Source organism: Mya arenaria, chromosome 10 (assembly GCF_026914265.1).
Source record: "Mya arenaria isolate MELC-2E11 chromosome 10, ASM2691426v1".
NCBI lineage: Eukaryota > Metazoa > Mollusca > Bivalvia > Myida > Myidae > Mya > Mya arenaria.
In genome coordinates, this window is record NC_069131.1 from 12,559,819 (window position 1) to 12,581,485 (window position 21,667).

The 21,667-nt window shown below is 36.9% G+C and overlaps 1 protein-coding gene across 1 annotated transcript; it reads right to left on the reverse strand.

The window, feature by feature from the left end:
- Positions 1 to 2,520: 2,520 nt before the first annotated feature.
- On the reverse strand, positions 2,521 to 9,728 carry LOC128204330 (uncharacterized). The gene is made up of 5 exons (XM_052905744.1): positions 9,725 to 9,728; positions 9,044 to 9,208; positions 4,713 to 4,877; positions 3,180 to 3,870; positions 2,521 to 2,794 (listed from the first exon to the last, which is right to left on the reverse strand). Exons 1-5 carry the CDS (start codon positions 9,726 to 9,728, stop codon positions 2,521 to 2,523), a joined length of 1,299 nt encoding a protein of 432 aa, XP_052761704.1.
- Positions 9,729 to 21,667: the final 11,939 nt, after the last annotated feature.

Here is a 21,667-nt window from a genome sequence, read left to right on the forward strand (position 1 = left end):
TATTGGTGCAGCTCGTTGGTTATGGTCCCCTTAGTCCAATTTTGAGGTTTGTTTGTTCCAAAAGGTGCCTTTACAGCAGCTAATTTCAATTTTCAAGCTCCATTTTCAGCTACTTAGGATAAAAGCTCCAGCGATCTAAAAAGCTCATATTGTGTGCCTCGTGGCCTAGTTCATTCCTGCACTTTTCGTAATGATCCTATTGGGTCGAATTTTTGGAGCTGTTTGTCCCAAAAGGTTTAGGAATAATCCTGAAATCAGGTTTGGGAGCTTTTTACTTCAGACTTGTGTACAGTTGTAAATATTGTTTTTTGCTCAAACATTTACATAAAAACATTAGGATATACAAAATGTACCTCCAAATGAATATAAATGATGAAACGGTTTCAAAATGGCTCAACTTAATACAGGCAGCAAAAGGTCTCCATTTTGAATGCAAAATGCTGAATCAGACTGTTTGATCCCAAGCTGGGTTTCAGTGACTGCTTTCGAGAATTGCATGTTTGATTAAATCCATCTTTCTGTCCACAATTCTGTGTCCTCTAGTAAGCTAGAAAAATTCTGACTTGGCAAATAAATGTTCTTGGTTGTAAGACAATGTTTTATATAAGCCTTCAGTTATATAATATTGGTTCATTGTCAAGTTTTATTTCTCTTGGTGCCATGTTTATCAACCATATTTGACGCTTGTCTGCTTCCGAGGGAAAAACTCCAGGAACTTTTATAGCACTGTTGCAGTCCTTTAATAAATAATCATATACCCATGGCCATGACTGAAATCCATTCAAGATATTCACATGGAACTAAGTATATGTGTTTCTCCACAATAGTAGAACATGTGTAACCAATGACATTAATTACATGTATTTGTAGCAAAAGCCTACTGTCTGGGTAACTTTTTGTCGAATTATGCTCTTTATCCAAATAAAAAACAATAATCACAAAACCATGAAAACAATGGGCGAGCGTTTGCGGTGCTACTATGTCATTGACTGATTCAAGAAACACATGGTCATCTGTTATGATGAAACCGGCCAATAAAATGACTGCGCCCAGTGAGATGGTATGTACTGTGTATTGTTTTTCTATGAAATCCCACCCTTTGGAAGAAAACTACAACACACAATATGATTACATGTGCAATTATTTCAAAGTATTCCTTCTGTTAATAAGGCTGAAAAAAGGTACAACATGTATGATCTTGGGAAGTGCTTGGTCCTGTTAAGATTTCGGTAGTGCTTGGTTCACAAAATGATTATAGCATCATTTCTGTAAGACTTGTAAGCTGAAGTCAAGACAGAACTGGGAACACATGAATAAGGAACACACAAGGCTCATGAATAGTGTGATACCTACTTTAAAACTATTTCTCACTCGTGTAATGCAATATGTTAATGATTATGTTTAATATACACAAAGGATTTACATTTTAAATACACAGAAGGGAACCTATGACCCGTTTCTCTTTTCAAACGAGGGATATGGCTCAAATCGCAGATAACATGAGCTTGTCGCGAAACCTAGTTTAGTGACCATGATATTCTTGAATTGTGAATAGGAACTTGTCGTTATTATGAAATGAGAAATCAGAATAACAATATGGTGCAGGACCATTAAACCAGTAAAAATAGGCCTCTATTGTCATGACAAATACCAGTCCAAAATAGCATGTATATGCATGCACTTTATTTAAAGGCAAATTACCTCTTCGGATTGAATACTTTATAAAGGAAAAATCGTGTATAACTTTGATAGAGTCTCAGATAACGTCTGATAAAATCCCCAGGTCCACATGATGCCTTATTACAAAAAGATGTATGGTAAATACCAACGAAATCCCTAATTCGACCACTGACTCATTATATGCTAATGAGGTAGATAAGTGAGCGGAGAAGCGCGCTTTGCAAACAGTACCTGAGCAGTTACCCGAGAAATAACTAGATAAATACTTAACTTTTTTAAATGAAATTTCATACGAAGAAAATTTAGCTCCTATTTCTTAAATAAATGTGATGCAAGCATTTTCGAATGAAATATGATCAATGGTGCTATGTAAAAAATCGGCCGATTTAATAAATACTTATTGTCTTATTAACTCCCTTCCTTCAGTTGATTTTGATTAAGTTTCAAATGAAATATGTATTGAAAATAATATAGTAAGTGTTGAAGTACAGTAATGATTATTTTGTTAACAATAAAAATAAAACTTACTTCTTAATTTAAAAAAAATTGCAAATCATTAGTATAAAAAGCAACATAGAAATACCGGCATTTAGAAAGTCAAATGATATGCAAATTTCGTAATGACGTTGTGCGCGCTAAATTTAGATCTTTACTTTCGTTTTTTATGCATTTTGTTATTGCGATGGAAGTATTTGTTATCATTCTGGGGGTTAAAAGGGGTCAAAAAGTTTATAGAAGTAATTTGGATATACATATCAAAAGGTTACAGCACTAAAACATACTCGAACTTTAAAATAGAGTTCAGAGCTCAAAAATATATTTGTGTATAAGTAAAAAACACTAGTCTCCAGTGTACATCGAAGTAAACTGGTGATCCCTGTATGTCCAGGCATCATCGTTTCTATGCTTAATCCACTCCAAGAACAGAGGCAGACTCAATGTGTACTGCATCCCATACCCCGAGCTCTTTGCCAGGTCCGCCATCAGTTCACACTGGTAGGTTACAATGTCAGCATGTTCACGTATACCCATCGCCTTTGTCATCCATTTGTCAACGTAAGCCCTCATTTCATCCTCAGAAACTTGCTTCTCTAGTGTCTGTTCATTAATATATCTGCAACATATAGTAAGCTTAAATTTGAATTTCTCTTATTTATAAAATCAAAATAAATTTAATTTCACCTATAAAGGGACTCGCTCATGTTTTTGAACGTAAATATAGTATTTCCGAAAAAGCAACCGGAAACTCTTATTTTTTTGTCTCTTTGATACCGAAATTGTAGGAACTAACAAATATTCTTGAATCAGTGGTAAGCGAACCCAGGCCGGTACACTCAAGACAAAAGTTTTAAAACCGATGTCTTGACCACTCGGTCACAAGGACTGACAACATATCCATGGATATTTTAACGTTCGAAGACATTGGTTCGCTACGCTCACTCCGCCCATTCTTAATCATTAAAATTAACAATTATATTTTTATATAAAACGCCTCATACCTGGCTGTCCACGCTGCCAGGCAGTCGATGAGGGAAAGACCCACTAGCCCTCTGACCGCCCCAACATAGAACAGCCGGTTGTCCCCTTGGGGCATGTACAGGCAACCTTTATACACATCTTTCAGGTAGAGCGTTGACTTGCACGTTATTCTTAGTCGGTTCTCCATGAACGGATATATACTATTGTATCCGGTACAGAAGACGACGGAGTCGATCTCATCACTGGACCCGTCTGCAAACTGCACTCTTCGGCGATTAAAACAACTAATCGGACCTTTTTCAACAATTGTTTCCGGCCATTTGTATGGAGACGGCACATTTTTGTACCCTAAATAAACTTTCTGACCGCCTCCTTTCATGATATGGAAAGCAATGTCCTGGCCAGACATGGCGTTTCCAATTACCAGCACCTTCTGATTTCTAAATTCAAAATCATCCCTGAAATCGCGAGCGTGCAAAACCCGGCCCTCAAAGGAGTCGATACCAGGGAATTCTGGCAAACATGGATGGTTGTACAGACCGACGGCGACTATTACATGAGTGAACGTCTCCTCGTGGTAAGAGCCTTTTTCAAGGTCGTTTACCGTGACCTTGAAATTTCCGGATTCGTCGTCAAATGCCACATGCCGAACAGCAGTTCCAAACCTGATGAATTGCCTTAAATCACATCTTGAATTGTCTGTCCATCTGCCTTGAAGGAAGAAGTAAACATTTTAAATATAATGGCATGGCTATGATAGCAGTTTTACGTGAAGAAAATCTTGGACTCTAACATTCTAGTTTTAGTCTAAGCAAAATAAATAATATACTAAAGAGAACAGAAAAACACAACAGAAAACGTCATAATTACCGTCTCAGTAGACGCCAACAGAAATAATTAACAAACATGCGTTGATTGTTACGATTTAACACAGTTTCTAATATTCTTTGCAACCGGAAAATATACTAAGATGTAGAATAAGTAGATCCATGTTTTCTTATTAGGTCTTCAGTCTTAAGATTAAAGCTGCACTCTCACAGATTGGCAGTTTTGACTTTTATATTATTTTTATTGATGTCTCAGAATCAGTTGATTTTGAAAATAAAGCTTTCAACACAGTCATATAAGATAACTCACAAAAGAACAGATCTCAATTGTTTGGAAAACTGCCGAAATGCTCATTTTTCTTAAAGCGTTATTAAATAAAGCTTTAATTTTTTAACCTAAATATGAAAAATGCAATTTGATCTTTCATCAGGAGTTTTATGATCAATGTTGTTCAGATATTTACGCAAAAAGACAACAAAAATCAAAAAAAAAGTTGTCAAACGGTCAATCTGTGAGAGTGCAGCTTAAAAGCTTACAAATCTAAATTATATTGAAATTTTACTAAAAGTACATGCAGAGTATTGAATGTGAAAACTGTTGTATACCACACACAGATATTGTAATAAAAAACACATTATATGTAACACAAGAAAGAAAAGCTTATACAAGGTAAAATAACTTTGTAGCCTACATACACGAGGACCTCTCAAATGAATAAAACCAACCTTCCATGTAGTCCAGCATTTCCCCTCTATAAAGGTACGAAGGGACTCTTCTTCCAAAGTGTTCACGGTAACTGTAATCAGGAAACTCCAGCACTTCCTTTGGAGAGTTGATTTGCAATCTTTTATACATTGCATTAAAGCAGGGTTCCCCGTACTTATCTGTTCCTGGAATGATAAACACTGCATTAAAGCAGGGATTCCCGCATTCATCTGTACATGCAATAATAAACATTGCATTAAAGCAGGGATTCCCGCATTGATCTGGTCCTGGAATGATAAACATTGCATTAAAGCAGGGTTTCCCGTATTGATCTAGTCCTGGAATGATAAACATTGCATTGAAGCAGGGATTTCCGCATTGATCTGGTCCTGGAATGATAAACATTGCATTCAAGCAGGGTTTCCCGTATTGATCTAGTCCTGGAATGATAAACATTGCATTAAAGCAGGGATTCCCGAACTGATCTGGTCCTGGAATGATAAACATTGCATTAAAGCAGGGATTCCCGTATTGATCTGGTCTTGGAATGATAAACATTGCATTAAAGCAGGGATTCCCGCATTGATCTGGTCCTGGAATGATAAACATTGCATTAAAGCAGGGATTCCCGCATTTATCTGTACATGCAATAATAAACATTGCATTAAAGCAGGGATTTCCGCATTGATCTGGTCCTGGAATGATAAACATTGCATTAAAGCAGGGTTTCCCGTATTGATCTAGTCCTGGAATAATAAACACTGCATTAAAGCAGGGATTCCCTCATTTATCTGTACATGCAATAATAAACACTGCATTAAAGCAGGGTTCCCGCATTGATCTGGTCCTGGAATGATAAACATTGCATTAAAGCAGGGATTCCCGCATTCATCTGGTCCTGGAATGATACATTGCATTAAAGCAGGGATTCCCGCCTTGATCTGGTCCTGGAATGATAAACATTGCATTAAAGCAGGGATTCCCGCATTGATCTGGTCCTGGAATGATAAACATTGCATTAAAGCAGGGATTCCCGCATTGTTCTGGTCCTGGAATGATAAACATTGCATTAAAGCAGAGATTCCCGAATTGATCTGGTCCTGGAATGATAAACATTGCATTAAAGCAGGGATTCCCGCATTGATCTAGTCCTGGAATGATAAACATTGCATTAAAGCAGGATTTCCCGTATTGATCTGGTCCTGGAATGATAAACATTGCATTAAAGTATAGTTCCCCGCATTTATCTCTCCTGGAATGATAAACATTGCATTAAATCAGCGTTCCCCGCATTTATCTGTTCTGGAATGATAAACATTGCATTAAATCAGCGTTCTCCGCTATATCTGTCCCGGAATGATAAACACTGCATTAAAGCAGCTTTCCCCGCATTTATCTGTCCCGGAATGATAAACACTGCATTAAAGCAGCGTTCCCCGCATTTATCTGTCCCGGAATGATAAACACTGCATTTAACCAGCGTTCCCAATAGTTATCTGTTCCTGGAATGTTTTTGAATGTACAAAAATGTCACATGCTCAAGTTTCATTGAATTGTATTTCTACGCGATACATTTTTTTATTTACGAAATGCTTTTGTTTAAATACTTGTTTTTTGTCTCATTAAATGTTAAACATGATAGGTTTCGTTGATTGAACTAGGGTTTTATCTAAAAATAATTTCAATTCCAACAACCATTATTACTCTAGCGGGGAAAAACACGATATATATGCATGCAATAAAAAGAAAATTTGTTGAATTCAGTGTAAGATCGTATTTTATTTCCTCTATTTCCTATTTTTAATATCCTCTATTTATTGTCCCTGGAATGATGAACACTGCATTAAACCAGGGCTTACCGTACTTACATGTCCCTGGAAAATGACAATCGAGAATTTTCCAAATGTTCATTAATTTTACTTAGATCGATTCTGACGAATACACTTTGACACCGTATATAACTTGTGCCGTTTATAGCTTATATGTGAGCTGTATTCGTTAGTTGATAGCGGATAGAGCTAACGTAAACTATATACATATACTTTTGAAATATATCTTTAAACTTAATGTATATAACTCCCATTTTGAATCACTAGTATTCAAAATGATTTGACTATACTTGATCGATATCACCACCATCATAATCTTCGTCGTAGCAATAGTAGAAATAAATGAAGTAGCAGTAACAGTAACTCTAGCTGTAACATCAAAAGTGGTGTTATCAGTAGTACCACTACCACCACCACTACTACTACCACTCATACATGTCAGCAGCAGCATTAATAACAAAACAACTTAAACATCAGCAGCAATGATAGCAACAGCAACAACACAACTAAAACAGCAGAAGGAATGATAGCAACAACACCAACTATATGCATTCGCAACACTTGACGTATACAGCTCACGGTGTGCTGTATTTGGTGTAGGCTGTATACGGTGTCATAATGAACGTATACAACTAACGTGTAAGCTATATCCGGCGTGAGCTGTAATGCGGCATAACAATGGGCCAACAAATACCAAAAACTAATAAGTTGAGTCCATTTTTGACGTCCTACAGGAAGAGAGAGAGAGGGCTTCCTCGCCCAAAATTGAGCCCTAACATATTCATGTATAGCTACAGCTTTCTCACCACTTTCTTTTGCAGTTTTGTCTTTTCAGATAATAACAACAATAACAAAAACAACAACAACAACACCGACAACAGGAAGAGCAACAACAACAAGAACAGCACCGACAACAACAACAGCTACAACGACAACAACAACATCAACAACAACAACAGCACCGACAACAACAACAACAATAACACCGACAACAGCAAGAACAACAACAACAACATCACCGACAACAACAACAGCTACAACGACAACAACAACATCAACAACAACAACAACAACTTTTATTTCAAAGACGATAAGAAATCGCAATAGCAAAGACATACAAATACAAACAAATACAAATGTAATATCGTAAACTGATTCTGGCGGGGACAATGAAAGTTAAAAATAATTATTCATGTTCAAAAGTCTTATTGGGAATAACAAATTCCAAAGCTGGCATGAAAACTTCGATTGAAAAAAAATTCCAACATTCCTTGTTATACCTTACATTGATTTACGGAGAAAACTAGTTAGAAGACACCATTGTATGAGTTCATGTTCATCTAATCTGTACCAATTACTTAAAGTGACTGGCTCATGTTTTTGAACCAAACTTTTGTTTTCACGGTAAACACGAATATTTCAATTGTTTTACTTTTTGATACCGAAATTGCAGAAAAAAATCCACGCCGGTAAAGTCAAGAATAAATTAGAAAACTTACATCAAAACCGCTCGCCCACAAGGACTCTTACATAAGCTGAGTGATAATTTAACCTTTAAACCTTTTGTTGAAAAGCGTTACTAAAGCTATTCAAAGTCGTAGACCTCAACGACAATATTTCAGCATATAGCAAGCATTTGCTGAAGGGGCAGAAAAATGTGCATTTTACAAAACACGAACAAGGCCCTTTAACATGCATATTGTTACTAAATCTTGCACCATCAAATAATTTTAAAGGGAAAAGCAAATATCATTAGCAATGACTTGTTAAATAACACTCGATCAACTTATTTGGTTTTCATACGTACGTATCAATGTGAAAAACTATTGCATGCAATGATGATTATGTCGATTCATTCACATTACTAGTATGTCATAAAACTTCGTTTTATAACATTCCTCAATCACTCAAATGAGTCGTATTAATGATGCTAAGGGTCATATGACATTGTAAAGACTGGTGAGTCCCTCACCCCACCCCCGCCCGGCCGAGGAGTTTGTATGTACCTAATATGTGATTATGTTTTATAAGCTAACCACAATGAACCTTGACGAGCTGGTTTTTGACATCTCAGTTTTATTGAAGTGTAAAGGGCATGAACATAAATAAACACTATCTAAAGGTATGTAATGAAAAAAGCTGATTGAGAGTCATGCAATTTCCGATTTATATGTGTAAAACTATGTCTACGCTTAACTGCTCCATCAAAATAGACCAAAAATGTGAAAAACACCTTGAGTGTCTTTGTGTGTTTTCTTTTTCGAGAGCTAAAACCCATTTGGATGTAGTTAACATCCTACTTTTAAAATTTATCGATACTAATGCACCAGTCAATTGCAACCACGCCCCCCGGTCCGGGGGTATATCGGGGATGGCCGGGGAAATGGATCGTGTTTGTACCTTCCAGGTGCCCCCGCAGTGTCGGGTGCATGCGTGGGTTTTGTCGTAGCGTCAAAAATAGCGGGGAATGTGCCTGGGGGGTGGGGGGGCATGGTTACGATTGACTGGCGCATAAAATTCACCTGTTCTCCAAGTATAGTTCCACATGCCTCCCCATCTGCCCTGCTTGTCATAACAGACCATTTCCGGAAAGTTTGCCATCTGGGCGAAGTGGTACATCGCCGACACACCGGCCGGCCCCGCGCCAATGATACATATCCGCTTGTCATCTTTAGCATATGGACACGCTGTTACATAAAAATATAAGTATCGTAAGATGTGTATGGTACATCGCCGACCTCTCGGGCGACCCCCGCCGTTGATAATACCTGCTTGTTTCCTTGGCATATGGACAGGCTGTTAAAAACAAATCCTAAATGCAATATAGACTTAGTAAGAAAGTGTAGTCCCTGGCCGACTACATATATACACACTTGTTTTCCTAGGCATTATTGTATATACAATGTAGTTTATCCAAATATTTAGGCCTTTCGAGTTATTCTGACTTTGTTAAACTGCAGTAATGCATTGTTAGTTCATGCTTGATCGTGGGTAGGAGTGACCTCTTTATAAATCTGAAAAAAATAGGTTAAATGTCACACAATTGTTTTCAGATCATGACACCAAAGCAGGAGTTCATTTGCATCAAACTACTATGATCATTTCATGAAAAGGTTTATTAGGGAGCCCTTGTGTGGAAGAGAATATGACACTACACCTGGTTTGAGGACATGAACAATTGTACAAGGACCGACTGAACATACCCATTTTTTGTTATTTATTCGTACAAATGAGCTACTGAATGAAGGAGTGTCACCCAATGTCCTACCGAATATAGGGATTTTGCACAGTGACCTACCAAATTAAGGGATTTTGCCCAATAAGTGACTGAAAAAAGGGGTTTACCCAATGACCTACTGAATTAAAGGGGTTTACCCAATGACCCACTGAATTAAGGAGTTTTACCCAATGACCTAGTGAATTAAAGGGTTTTGCCCAATGACCTACTGAATTAAGGGGTTTTGCCCAATGCGCTAATGAATTAAGGGTTTTAACCCAATGACCTACTGAATTAAGGGGTTTTGCCCAATGACCTACTGAATTAAGGAGTTTTACCCTATGACCTAGTGAATTAAAGGGTTTTACCCAATGACCTAGTGAATTAAAGGGTTTTGCCCAATGACCTACTGAATTAAGGAGTTTTACCCAATGACCTACTGAATTAAGGGGTTTTGCCCAATGACCTACTGAATTAAGGAGTTTTACCCTATGACCTAGTGAATTAAAGGGTTTTACCCAATGACCTAGTGAATTAAAGGGTTTTGCCCAATGACCTACTGAATTAAGGAGTTTTACCCAATGATCTACTGAATTAAGGGGTTTTGCCCAATGACCTACTGAATTAAGGAGTTTTACCCAATGACCTAGTGAATTAAGGGGTTTAACCAAATGACCAACTGAATTAAGGGGTTTAACCCAATGACCAACTGAATTAAGGGGTTTAACCCAATGACCAACTGAATTAAGGAGTTTTACCCAATGATCTACTGAATTAAGGGGTTTTGCCCAATGACCTACTGAATTAAGGAGTTTTACCCAATGACCTAGTGAATTAAGGGGTTTAACCAAATGACCAACTGAATTAAGGGGTTTTTCCCAATTACCTACTGAATAAAGGGGTTTAACCAAATGACCAACTGAATTAAGGGGTTTAACCCAATGACCAACTGAATTAAGGGGTTTAACCCAATGACCAACTGAATTAAGGGGTTTAACCCAATGACCAACTGAATAAAGGGGTTTAACCCAAATAAACCACTGAATTAACGGGTTAAACTCAATAACCCACTGAATTAAAGGGTTTAACCCTATGACCTACTGAATTAAGGGGTTAAATCCAATGCCCGACTGAAATAAAGGGTTTTACCCAATGACCTACTTAATTTAAGGGTTTAACCCAATAACCCACTGAATTAAGGAGTTTTACCAAATGCCCCACTGAATTAAGGGGTTAAACCCAATGCCCTACTGCAATAAAGGGTTTAACCCAATGACCTACTGAATTAAAGGGTTTAACCAAATGACCCACTGTACCCAATGACCCACTGAATTAAGGAGTTTTACCGTATGACCCGTGAATTAAGGGTTTTTTACTCAATGACCTACTGAGCAAAGATGTTTCCGCCCGATGACCTACTGAACTAAGGATTTCCGCCCAACAACCTCCTTATTTAAGGTGATGGAGCTTACATCGATTTATTTTGCATACACAACATCAATGAGGTAAGAAAAACAAAATCAATTATTTAAATTTAAGGATGTTTCTTTCCACTTCATGACTATTGGCGGCACGGTTTGGGAATGGCATGGTAAATTCGCTTTATTTGCATTTGCTGAAGTGTTTCATCACTCAAGCCATTGGGGGTCATAATTAGAAATAAGCCATGCGCAAAATAAATCATTGTATACGCCATGCGCAAAATAAATCATTGTATATAACATTAAATATGTATATCATCAGACCACATAATGGGTATCCATTAAGCTGCACGTTTAACCTTGCTCAATAAGTATATTCCGGAAAAGTATATGAAGTAACTAAGTTGTGGCCTCAAGTAACGAAGTTGTGACCACAATTAACTAAGTTGTGGCCGTAAGTAACTAAGTTGTGGCCACACAGTGTTGCGGATGTCACCTCTGTGCCACTGTGGGAACTGAGACGAGACGGGGGTTTTTTCTCAAAAATGAGCTTTGTTAACTAGCCATAAACAAAGGACAAACGGAGTTTGTAATGTGAAGTCGCTGCATGACCTTCGTTGAAGATGGGAGGCAAAAATTCTGTTTGCACAGCATCGTAAACGTGTTACATTAATTTTAATGATTCATTCACAATTAAAACTTGTTTATGATATTCGATTTAGTCAGGCACGTTAATCGATCGCTGATTTCTCGATTATAAGCTGTGATCTTTTATTGTTTCTGGTTTCTACTTTAGTACTTTAGTGTACTTTAGAGAAAACAGAGCATAAAGTTACATTCGCTCGTGCGTCTATTCGAAATCAATGTACATGTAACCCTAAGCTGGGAGTAGGATTATTGGTCCCAGCCCTAAGTGAGAACTCTAGTCAAGTGTATATTTTTCGATTGTGAAGGCAACGAGGCATATTTTTTATATTTGGCTACTTTGGTGGTTGGCCTTCTGAAGAAGAAATGTTCTGTTCTGTTCTATTCTATAAAATGAACGATGCATCCATCCATCGAGATTTACTCACTGGTTGGTTACAATGAGTGAGTACAGAAACATTCAATAAACTGTTAAAATCTAGCCACACTATACATCTCTGTTTAATCATTCAAAGTCTATTTAACAAGTATATGTACATCAAATTTAAAACGTTTTATGTAAACTATTCAGTGATTTAAGTTAGTATATACTACCTAAACTATTCTTAAATAGTACTGAAATTTTAGACACAAACATTTTACTAACTTGCAAAATATATTTTCAAAATATATTTTGTAAAACATATAATTTATTTATTACATTTAGAATAAATTTACTAAATAACAATATTGCTTTGATCGTTATTTTATTTAGTCTCACCTCTTGTGCTCATATATTTCTTAATAAATCCACCAACACTTTGTATGTGAGTTCGTCCTTTCATTATGAACATTCTCAACAGTTACGTTTGGAATATTAATGACATTTGATCAATTCTTATATAAACGTTACGTAACAGCTACACTGGAAATCAGAAAAAAAGTTTGTTTAACGCGAAAACATCATCACCTACACATTCATTTGAAACGAAACTTTCCAACTCCGTACATGACGATAATACGTTTACTGCAAATAATATTGAAATAGTTTACCCAATGCTCTGAACGTTTAACTTTGAATTGTCATTAACACACAAAACAAGGACGAAAAATACGTTTATCGGACAATTACTGTCAGTCAAAGGTAATCATTGTAATGAAAAAAATAGAGTGTGTTTTTTATTTATCTGGGTTTCTATCAAATATGAACAAATACAAATCCGTTTGATATTAAACGCGCCCATATTAAACCGTGGTTGGGGAGATCTAGCGTTACAAAGTAACGGTGATTGAACTATTGACAAATAAAACAAATAACTTATAATCGATGATGTTTTGCTTAATTTTGCCTTGAAAATTATATACACCAATGTATTTTGGTTGCCTTGGGGAATTGACCTTTGATAGGACGAAAAACTTGGGCGACTTCATGAATAGATGTAAAATGGGGCGGTGTAAAACTTGGGTGGCTCGATGAATTGACATTAGATGGGGCGGGGCATAACTTGGGTTGGTTGAGGAATTGACCTAAGATGGGGCGGGGCATAACATAGGTGGCTTGAAGAATTGACGTTAGATGGGGCGATGCATAACTTGGGTAGCTCGATAAATTGACGTCAGATTGGGCGGGGCATAACTTGGGTGGCTCGATGAATTGACGTTAGATGGGGACTGGGCAACTTGGGTGGTTCGAGGAATTGACGTTAGATGGCGCGGGGCATAAATTGGGTGGCTCCATGAATTGACGCTAGATGGGACGAGACATAAATTGGGTGGCTCGATGAATTGAAGTAATTGGGTGTTACATTAATTTTAATGATTAATTCATAATTAAAACTTGTTTATGATATTCGATTTAGTCGGGCACGTTAATCGATCGCTGATTTCTCGATTATAAGCTGTGATCTTTTATTGTTTCTGGTTTCTACTTTAGTACTTTAGTGTACTTTAGAGAAAACAGAGCATAAAGTTACATTCGCTCGTGTGTCTATTCAAAATCAATGTACATGTAACCCTAAGCTGGGAGTAGGATTATTGGTCCCAGCCCTAAGTGAGAACTCTAGTAAAGTGTATATTTTTCGATTGTGAAGGCAACGAGGCATATTTTTTTTTATATTTGGCTACTTTGGTGGTTGGCCTTCTGAAGAAGAAATGTTCTGTTCTGTTCTATTCTATAAAATGAACGATGCATCCATCCATCGAGATTTACTCACTGGTTGGTTACAATGAGTGAGTACAGAAACATTCAATAAACTGTTAAAATCTAGCCACACTATACATCTCTGTTTAATCATTCAAAGTCTATTTAACTAGTATATGTACATCAAATTTAAAACATTTTATGTAAACTATTCAGTGATTTAAGTTAGTATATACTACCTAAACTATTCTTAAATAGTACTGAAATTTTAGACACAAACATTTTACTAACTTGCAAAATATATTTTCAAAATATATTTTGTAAAACATATAATTTATTTATTACATTTAGAATAAATTTACTAAATAACAATATTGCTTTGATCGTTATTTTATTTAGTCTTACCTCTTGTGCTCATATATTTCTTAATAAATCCACCAACACTTTGTATGTGAGTTCGTCCTTTCATTATGAACATTCTCAACAGTTACGTTTGGAATATTAATGACATTTGATCAATTCTTATATAAACGTTACGTAACAGCTACACTGGAAATCAGAAAAAAAGTTTGTTTAACGCGAAAACATCATCACCTACATATTCATTTGAAATGAAACTTTCCAACTCCGTACATGACGATAATACGTTTACTGCAAATAATATTGAAATAGTTTACCCAATGCTCTGAACGTTTAACTTTGAATTGTCATTAACACACAAAACAAGGACGAAAAGTACGTTTATCGGACAATTACTGTCAGTCAAAGGTAATCACTGTAATGAAAAAAATAGTGTGTGTTTTTTATTTATCTGGGTTTCTATCAAATATGAACAAATACAAATCCGTTTGATATTAAACGCGCCCATATTAAACCGTGGTTGGGGAGATCTAGCGTTACAAAGTAACGGTGATTGAACTATTGACAAATAAAACAAATAACTTATAATCGATGATGTTTTGCTTAATTTTGCCTTGAAAATTATATACACCAATGTATTTTGTTGCCTTGGGGAATTGACCTTTGATAGGACGAATAACTTGGGCGACTTCATGAATTGATGTAAGATGGGGCGGTGTAAAACTTGGGTGGCTCGATGAATTGACGTTTGGTGAGGCGGGGTATAACTTGGCAGGCTTGATGAATTGACATTAGATGGGGCGGGGCATAACTTGGGTTGGTTGAGGAATTGACCTAAGATGGGGCGGGGCATAACTTGGGTGGCTTGAAGAATTGACGTTATATGGGGCGAGGCATAACTTGGGTAGCTCGATAAATTGACGTCAGATGGGGCGGGGCATAACTTGGGTGGCTCGATGAATTGACGTTAGATGGGGACTGGGCAACTTGGGTGGTTTGAGGAATTGACGTTAGATGGGGCGGGGCATAACTTGGGTGGCTCCATGAATTGACGCTAGATGGGACGAGACATAACTTGGGTGGCTCGATGAATTGACGTAATTGGGTGTTACATTAATTTTAATGATTAATTCATAATTAAAACTTGTTTATGATATTCGATTTAGTCGGGCACGTTAATCGATCCCTGATTTCTCGATTATAAGCTGTGATCTTTTATTGTTTCTGGTTTCTACTTTAGTACTTTAGTGTACTTTAGAGAAAACAGAGCATAAAGTTACATTCGCTCGTGTGTCTATTCGAAATCAATGTACATGTAACCCTAAGCTGGGAGTAGGATTATTGGTCCCAGCCCTAAGTGAGAACTCTAGTCAAGTGTATATTTTTCGATTGTGAAGGCAACGAGGCATATTTTTTATATTTGGCTACTTTGGTGGTTGGCCTTCTGAAGAAGAAATGTTCTGTTCTGTTCTATTCTATAAAATGAACGATGCATCCATCCATCGAGATTTACTCACTGGTTGGTTACATTGATTGAGTACAGAAACATTCAATAAACTGTTAAAATCTAGCCACACTATACATCTCTGTTTAATCATTCAAAGTCTATTTAACAAGTATATGTACATCAAATTTAAAACATTTTATGTAAACTATTCAGTGATTTAAGTTAGTATATACTACCTAAACTATTCTTAAATAGTACTGAAATTTTAGACACAAACATTTTACTAACTTGCAAAATATATTTTCAAAATATATTTTGTAAAACATATAATTTATTTATTACATTTAAAATAAATTTACTAAATAACAATATTGCTTTGATCGTTATTTTATTTAGCCTTACCTCTTGTGCTCATATATTTCTTAATAAATCCACCAACACTTTGTATGTGAGTTCGTCCTTTCATTATGAACATTCTCAACAGTTACGTTTGGAATATTAATGACATTTGATCAATTCTTATATAAACGTTACGTAACAGCTACACTGGAAATCAGAAAAAAAAGTTTGTTTAACGCGAAAACATCATCACCTACATATTCATTTGAAATGAAACTTTCCAACTCCGTACATGACGAAAATACGTTTACTGCAATTAATATTGAAATAGTTTACCCAATGCTCTGAACGTTTAACTTTGAATTGTTATTAACACACAAAACAAGGACGAAAAGTACGTTTATCGGACAATTACTGTCAGTCAAAGGTAATCATTGTAATGAAAAAATAGTGTTTTTTTTTATTTATCTGGGTTTCTATCAAATATGAACAAATACAAATCCGTTTGATATTAAACGCGCCCATATTAAACCGTGGTTGGGGAGATCTAGCGTTACAAAGTAACGGTGATTGAACTATTGACAAATAAAACAAATAACTTATAATCGATGATGTTTTGCTTAATTTTGCCTTGAAAATTATATACACCAATGTATTTTGTTGCCTTGGGGAATTGACCTTTGATAGGACGAATAACTTGGGCGACTTCATGAATTGATGTAAGATGGGGCGGTGTAAAACTTGGGTGGCTCGATGAATTGACGTTTGGTGAGGCGGGGTATAACTTGGCAGGCTTGATGAATTGACATTAGATGGGGCGGGGCATAACTTGGGTTGGTTGAGGAATTGACCTAAGATGGGGCGGGGCATAACTTGGGTGGCTTGAAGAATTGACGTTAGATGGGGCGAGGCATAACTTGGGTAGCTCGATAAATTGACGTCAGATGGGGCGGGGCATAACTTGGGTGGCTCGATGAATTGACGTTAGATGGGGACTGGGCAACTTGGGTGGTTTGAGGAATTGACGTTAGATGGGGCGGGGCATAACTTGGGTGGCTCCATGAATTGACGCTAGATGGGACGAGACATAACTTGGGTGGCTCGATGAATTGACGTAATTGGGTGTTACATTAATTTTAATGATTAATTCATAATTAAAACTTGTTTATGATATTCGATTTAGTCGGGCACGTTAATCGATCCCTGATTTCTCGATTATAAGCTGTGATCTTTTATTGTTTCTGGTTTCTACTTTAGTACTTTAGTGTACTTTAGAGAAAACAGAGCATAAAGTTACATTCGCTCGTGTGTCTATTCGAAATCAATGTACATGTAACCCTAAGCTGGGAGTAGGATTATTGGTCCCAGCCCTAAGTGAGAACTCTAGTCAAGTGTATATTTTTCGATTGTGAAGGCAACGAGGCATATTTTTTATATTTGGCTACTTTGGTGGTTGGCCTTCTGAAGAAGAAATGTTCTGTTCTGTTCTATTCTATAAAATGAACGATGCATCCATCCATCGAGATTTACTCACTGGTTGGTTACATTGATTGAGTACAGAAACATTCAATAAACTGTTAAAATCTAGCCACACTATACATCTCTGTTTAATCATTCAAAGTCTATTTAACAAGTATATGTACATCAAATTTAAAACATTTTATGTAAACTATTCAGTGATTTAAGTTAGTATATACTACCTAAACTATTCTTAAATAGTACTGAAATTTTAGACACAAACATTTTACTAACTTGCAAAATATATTTTCAAAATATATTTTGTAAAACATATAATTTATTTATTACATTTAAAATAAATTTACTAAATAACAATATTGCTTTGATCGTTATTTTATTTAGCCTTACCTCTTGTGCTCATATATTTCTTAATAAATCCACCAACACTTTGTATGTGAGTTCGTCCTTTCATTATGAACATTCTCAACAGTTACGTTTGGAATATTAATGACATTTGATCAATTCTTATATAAACGTTACGTAACAGCTACACTGGAAATCAGAAAAAAAGTTTGTTTAACGCGAAAACATCATCACCTACATATTCATTTGAAATGAAACTTTCCAACTCCGTACATGACGAAAATACGTTTACTGCAATTAATATTGAAATAGTTTACCCAATGCTCTGAACGTTTAACTTTGAATTGTTATTAACACACAAAACAAGGACGAAAAGTACGTTTATCGGACAATTACTGTCAGTCAAAGGTAATCATTGTAATGAAAAAATAGTGTTTTTTTTTATTTATCTGGGTTTCTATCAAATATGAACAAATACAAATCCGTTTGATATTAAACGCGCCCATATTAAACCGTGGTTGGGGAGATCTAGCGTTACAAAGTAACGGTGATTGAACTATTGACAAATAAAACAAATAACTTATAATCGATGATGTTTTGCTTAATTTTGCCTTGAAAATTATATACACCAATGTATTTTGTTGCCTTGGGGAATTGACCTTTGATAGGACGAATAACTTGGGCGACTTCATGAATTGATGTAAGATAGGGCGGTGTAAAACTTGGGTGGCTCGATGAATTGACGTTTGGTGAGGCGGGGTATAACTTGGCAGGCTTGATGAATTGACATTAGATGGGGCGGGGCATAACTTGGGTTGGTTGAGGAATTGACCTAAGATGGGGCGGGGCATAACTTGGGTGGCTTGAAGAATTGACGTTAGATGGGGCGAGGCATAACTTGGGTAGCTCGATAAATTGACGTCAGATGGGGCGGGGCATAACTTGGGTGGCTCGATGAATTGACGTTAGATGGGGACTGGGCAACTTGGGTGGTTTGAGGAATTGACGTTAGATGGGGCGGGGCATAACTTGGGTGGCTCCATGAATTGACGCTAGATGGGACGAGACATAACTTGGGTGGCTCGATGAATTGACGTAATTGGGTGTTACATTAATTTTAATGATTAATTCATAATTAAAACTTGTTTATGATATTCGATTTAGTCGGGCACGTTAATCGATCGCTGATTTCTCGATTATAAGCTGTGATCTTTTATTGTTTCTGGTTTCTACTTTAGTGCTTTAGTGTACTTTAGAGAAAACAGAGCATAAAGTTACATTCGCTCGTGCGTCTATTCGAAATCAATGTACATGTAACCCTAAGCTGGGAGTAGGATTATTGGTCCCAGCCCTAAGTGAGAACTCTAGTCAAGTGTATATTTTTCGATTGTGAAGGCAACGAGGCATATTTTTTATATTTGGCTACTTTGGTGGTTGGCCTTCTGAAGAAGAAATGTTCTGTTCTGTTCTATTCTATAAAATGAACGATGCATCCATCCATCGAGATTTACTCACTGGTTGGTTACAATGAGTGAGTACAGAAACATTCAATAAACTGTTAAAATCTAGCCACACGATACATCTCTGTTTAATCATTCAAAGTCTATTTAACAAGTATATGTACATCAAATTTAAAACGTTTTATGTAAACTATTCAGTGATTTAAGTTAGTATATACTACCTAAACTATTCTTAAATAGTACTGAAATTTTAGACACAAACATTTTACTAACTTGCAAAATATATTTTCAAAATATATTTTGTAAAACAAATAATTTATTTATTACATTTAGAATAAATTTACTAAATAACAATATTGCTTTGATCGTTATTTTATTTAGTCTTACCTCTTGTGCTCATATATTTCTTAATAAATCCACCAACACTTTGTATGTGAGTTCGTCCTTTCATTATGAACATTCTCAACAGTTACGTTTGGAATATTAATGACATTTGATCAATTCTTATATAAACGTTACGTAACAGCTACACTGGAAATCAGAAAAAAAGTTTGTTTAACGCGAAAACATCATCACCTACATATTCATTTGAAATGAAACTTTCCAACTCCGTACATGACGATAATACGTTTACTGCAAATAATATTGAAATAGTTTACCCAATGCTCTGAACGTTTAACTTTGAATTGTCATTAACACACAAAACAAGGACGAAAAGTACGTTTATCGGACAATTACTGTCAGTCAAAGGTAATCATTGTAATGAAAAAATAGTGTTTTTTATTTATCTGTGTTTCTATCAAATATGAACAAATACAAATCCGTTTGATATTAAACGCGCCCATATTAAACCGTGGTTGGGGAGATCTAGCGTTACAAGGTAACGGTGATTGAACTATTGACAAAACAAATAACTTATAATCGATGATGTTTTGCTTAATTTTGCCTTGAAAATTATATACACCAATGCATTTTGGTTGCCTTGGGGAATTGACCTTAGATAGGACGAATAACTTGGGCGACTTCATGAATTGATGTAAAATGGGGCGGTGTAAAACTTGGGTGGCTCGATGAATTGACGTTTGGTGAAGCGGGGTATAACTTGGCAGGCTTGATGAATTGACATTAGATGGGGCGATGCATAACTTGGGTTGGTTGAGGAATTGACCTAAGATGGGGCGGGGCATAACTTGGGTGGCTTGAAGAATTGACTTAGATGGGGCGAGGCATAACTTGGGTGGCTCGATAAATTGACGTTAGATGAAGCGGGGCATAACTTGGGTGGCTCGATGAATTGACGTAGATGGGGCGGGGCATAAGTTGGGTAGGTCGATGAGTTGACGTTAGATTGGGCGGGGCATAATTAGGGTGTCTCGATAAATTGACATTTGATGGGTCGGGGTTAAACTTGAGTAGCTGAAACAATTGGCCTTAGATGGGGCGGGGCATAATTTGGGTGGCTCGATGAATTGACGTTAGATGGGGCGGGGCATAACTTGGGTGGCTCGATGAATTGACGTTAGATGGGGCGGGGCATAACTTGGGTGGCTCGATGAATTGACGTTAGATGGGGCGGGGCATAACTTGGGTGGCTCGATGAATTGACGTTAGATGGGGCGGTGCATAACTTGGGTGGCTCGATGAATTGACGTTAAATGAAGCGGGGCATAACTTGGGTGGAACGATGAATTGACGTTAGATGGGGCGGGGCATAACTTGGGTGGCTCGATGAATTGACGTTAGATGGGGCGAGGCTTAATTTGGGTGGAACAATGAATTGACGTTAGATGGGGCGAGGCATAACTTGGGTGGAACGATGAATTGACGTTAGATGGGGCGGGGCATAACTTGGGTGGCTCGATGAATTGACGTTAGATGGGGCGGGGCATAACTTGGGTGGCTCGATGAATTGACGTTAGATGAAGCGGGGCATAACTTGGGTGGCTCGATGAATTGACGTTAGATGGGGCGGGACATAACTAGGGTAGCTTGATTAATTAACGTTAGATGGGGCGGGGCATAACTTGGGTAGCTCGATGAATTGACGTTAGATGGGGCGGGACATAAATAGGGTAGCTCGATGAATTGACGTTAGATGGGGCGGGACATAACTAGGGTAGCTTGATTAATTAATGTTATATCGGGCTGGGCATAACTTGGGTAGCTCGATGAATTGACGTTAGATTGGGCGGGGCATAACTTGGGTGGCTCGATTAATTGACGTTAGATTGGGCGGGGCATTCCTTGGGTAGCTCGAAGAATTGACGTTAGATTGGACGGGGCATAACTTGAGTGGCTCGATGAATTGACGTTAGAT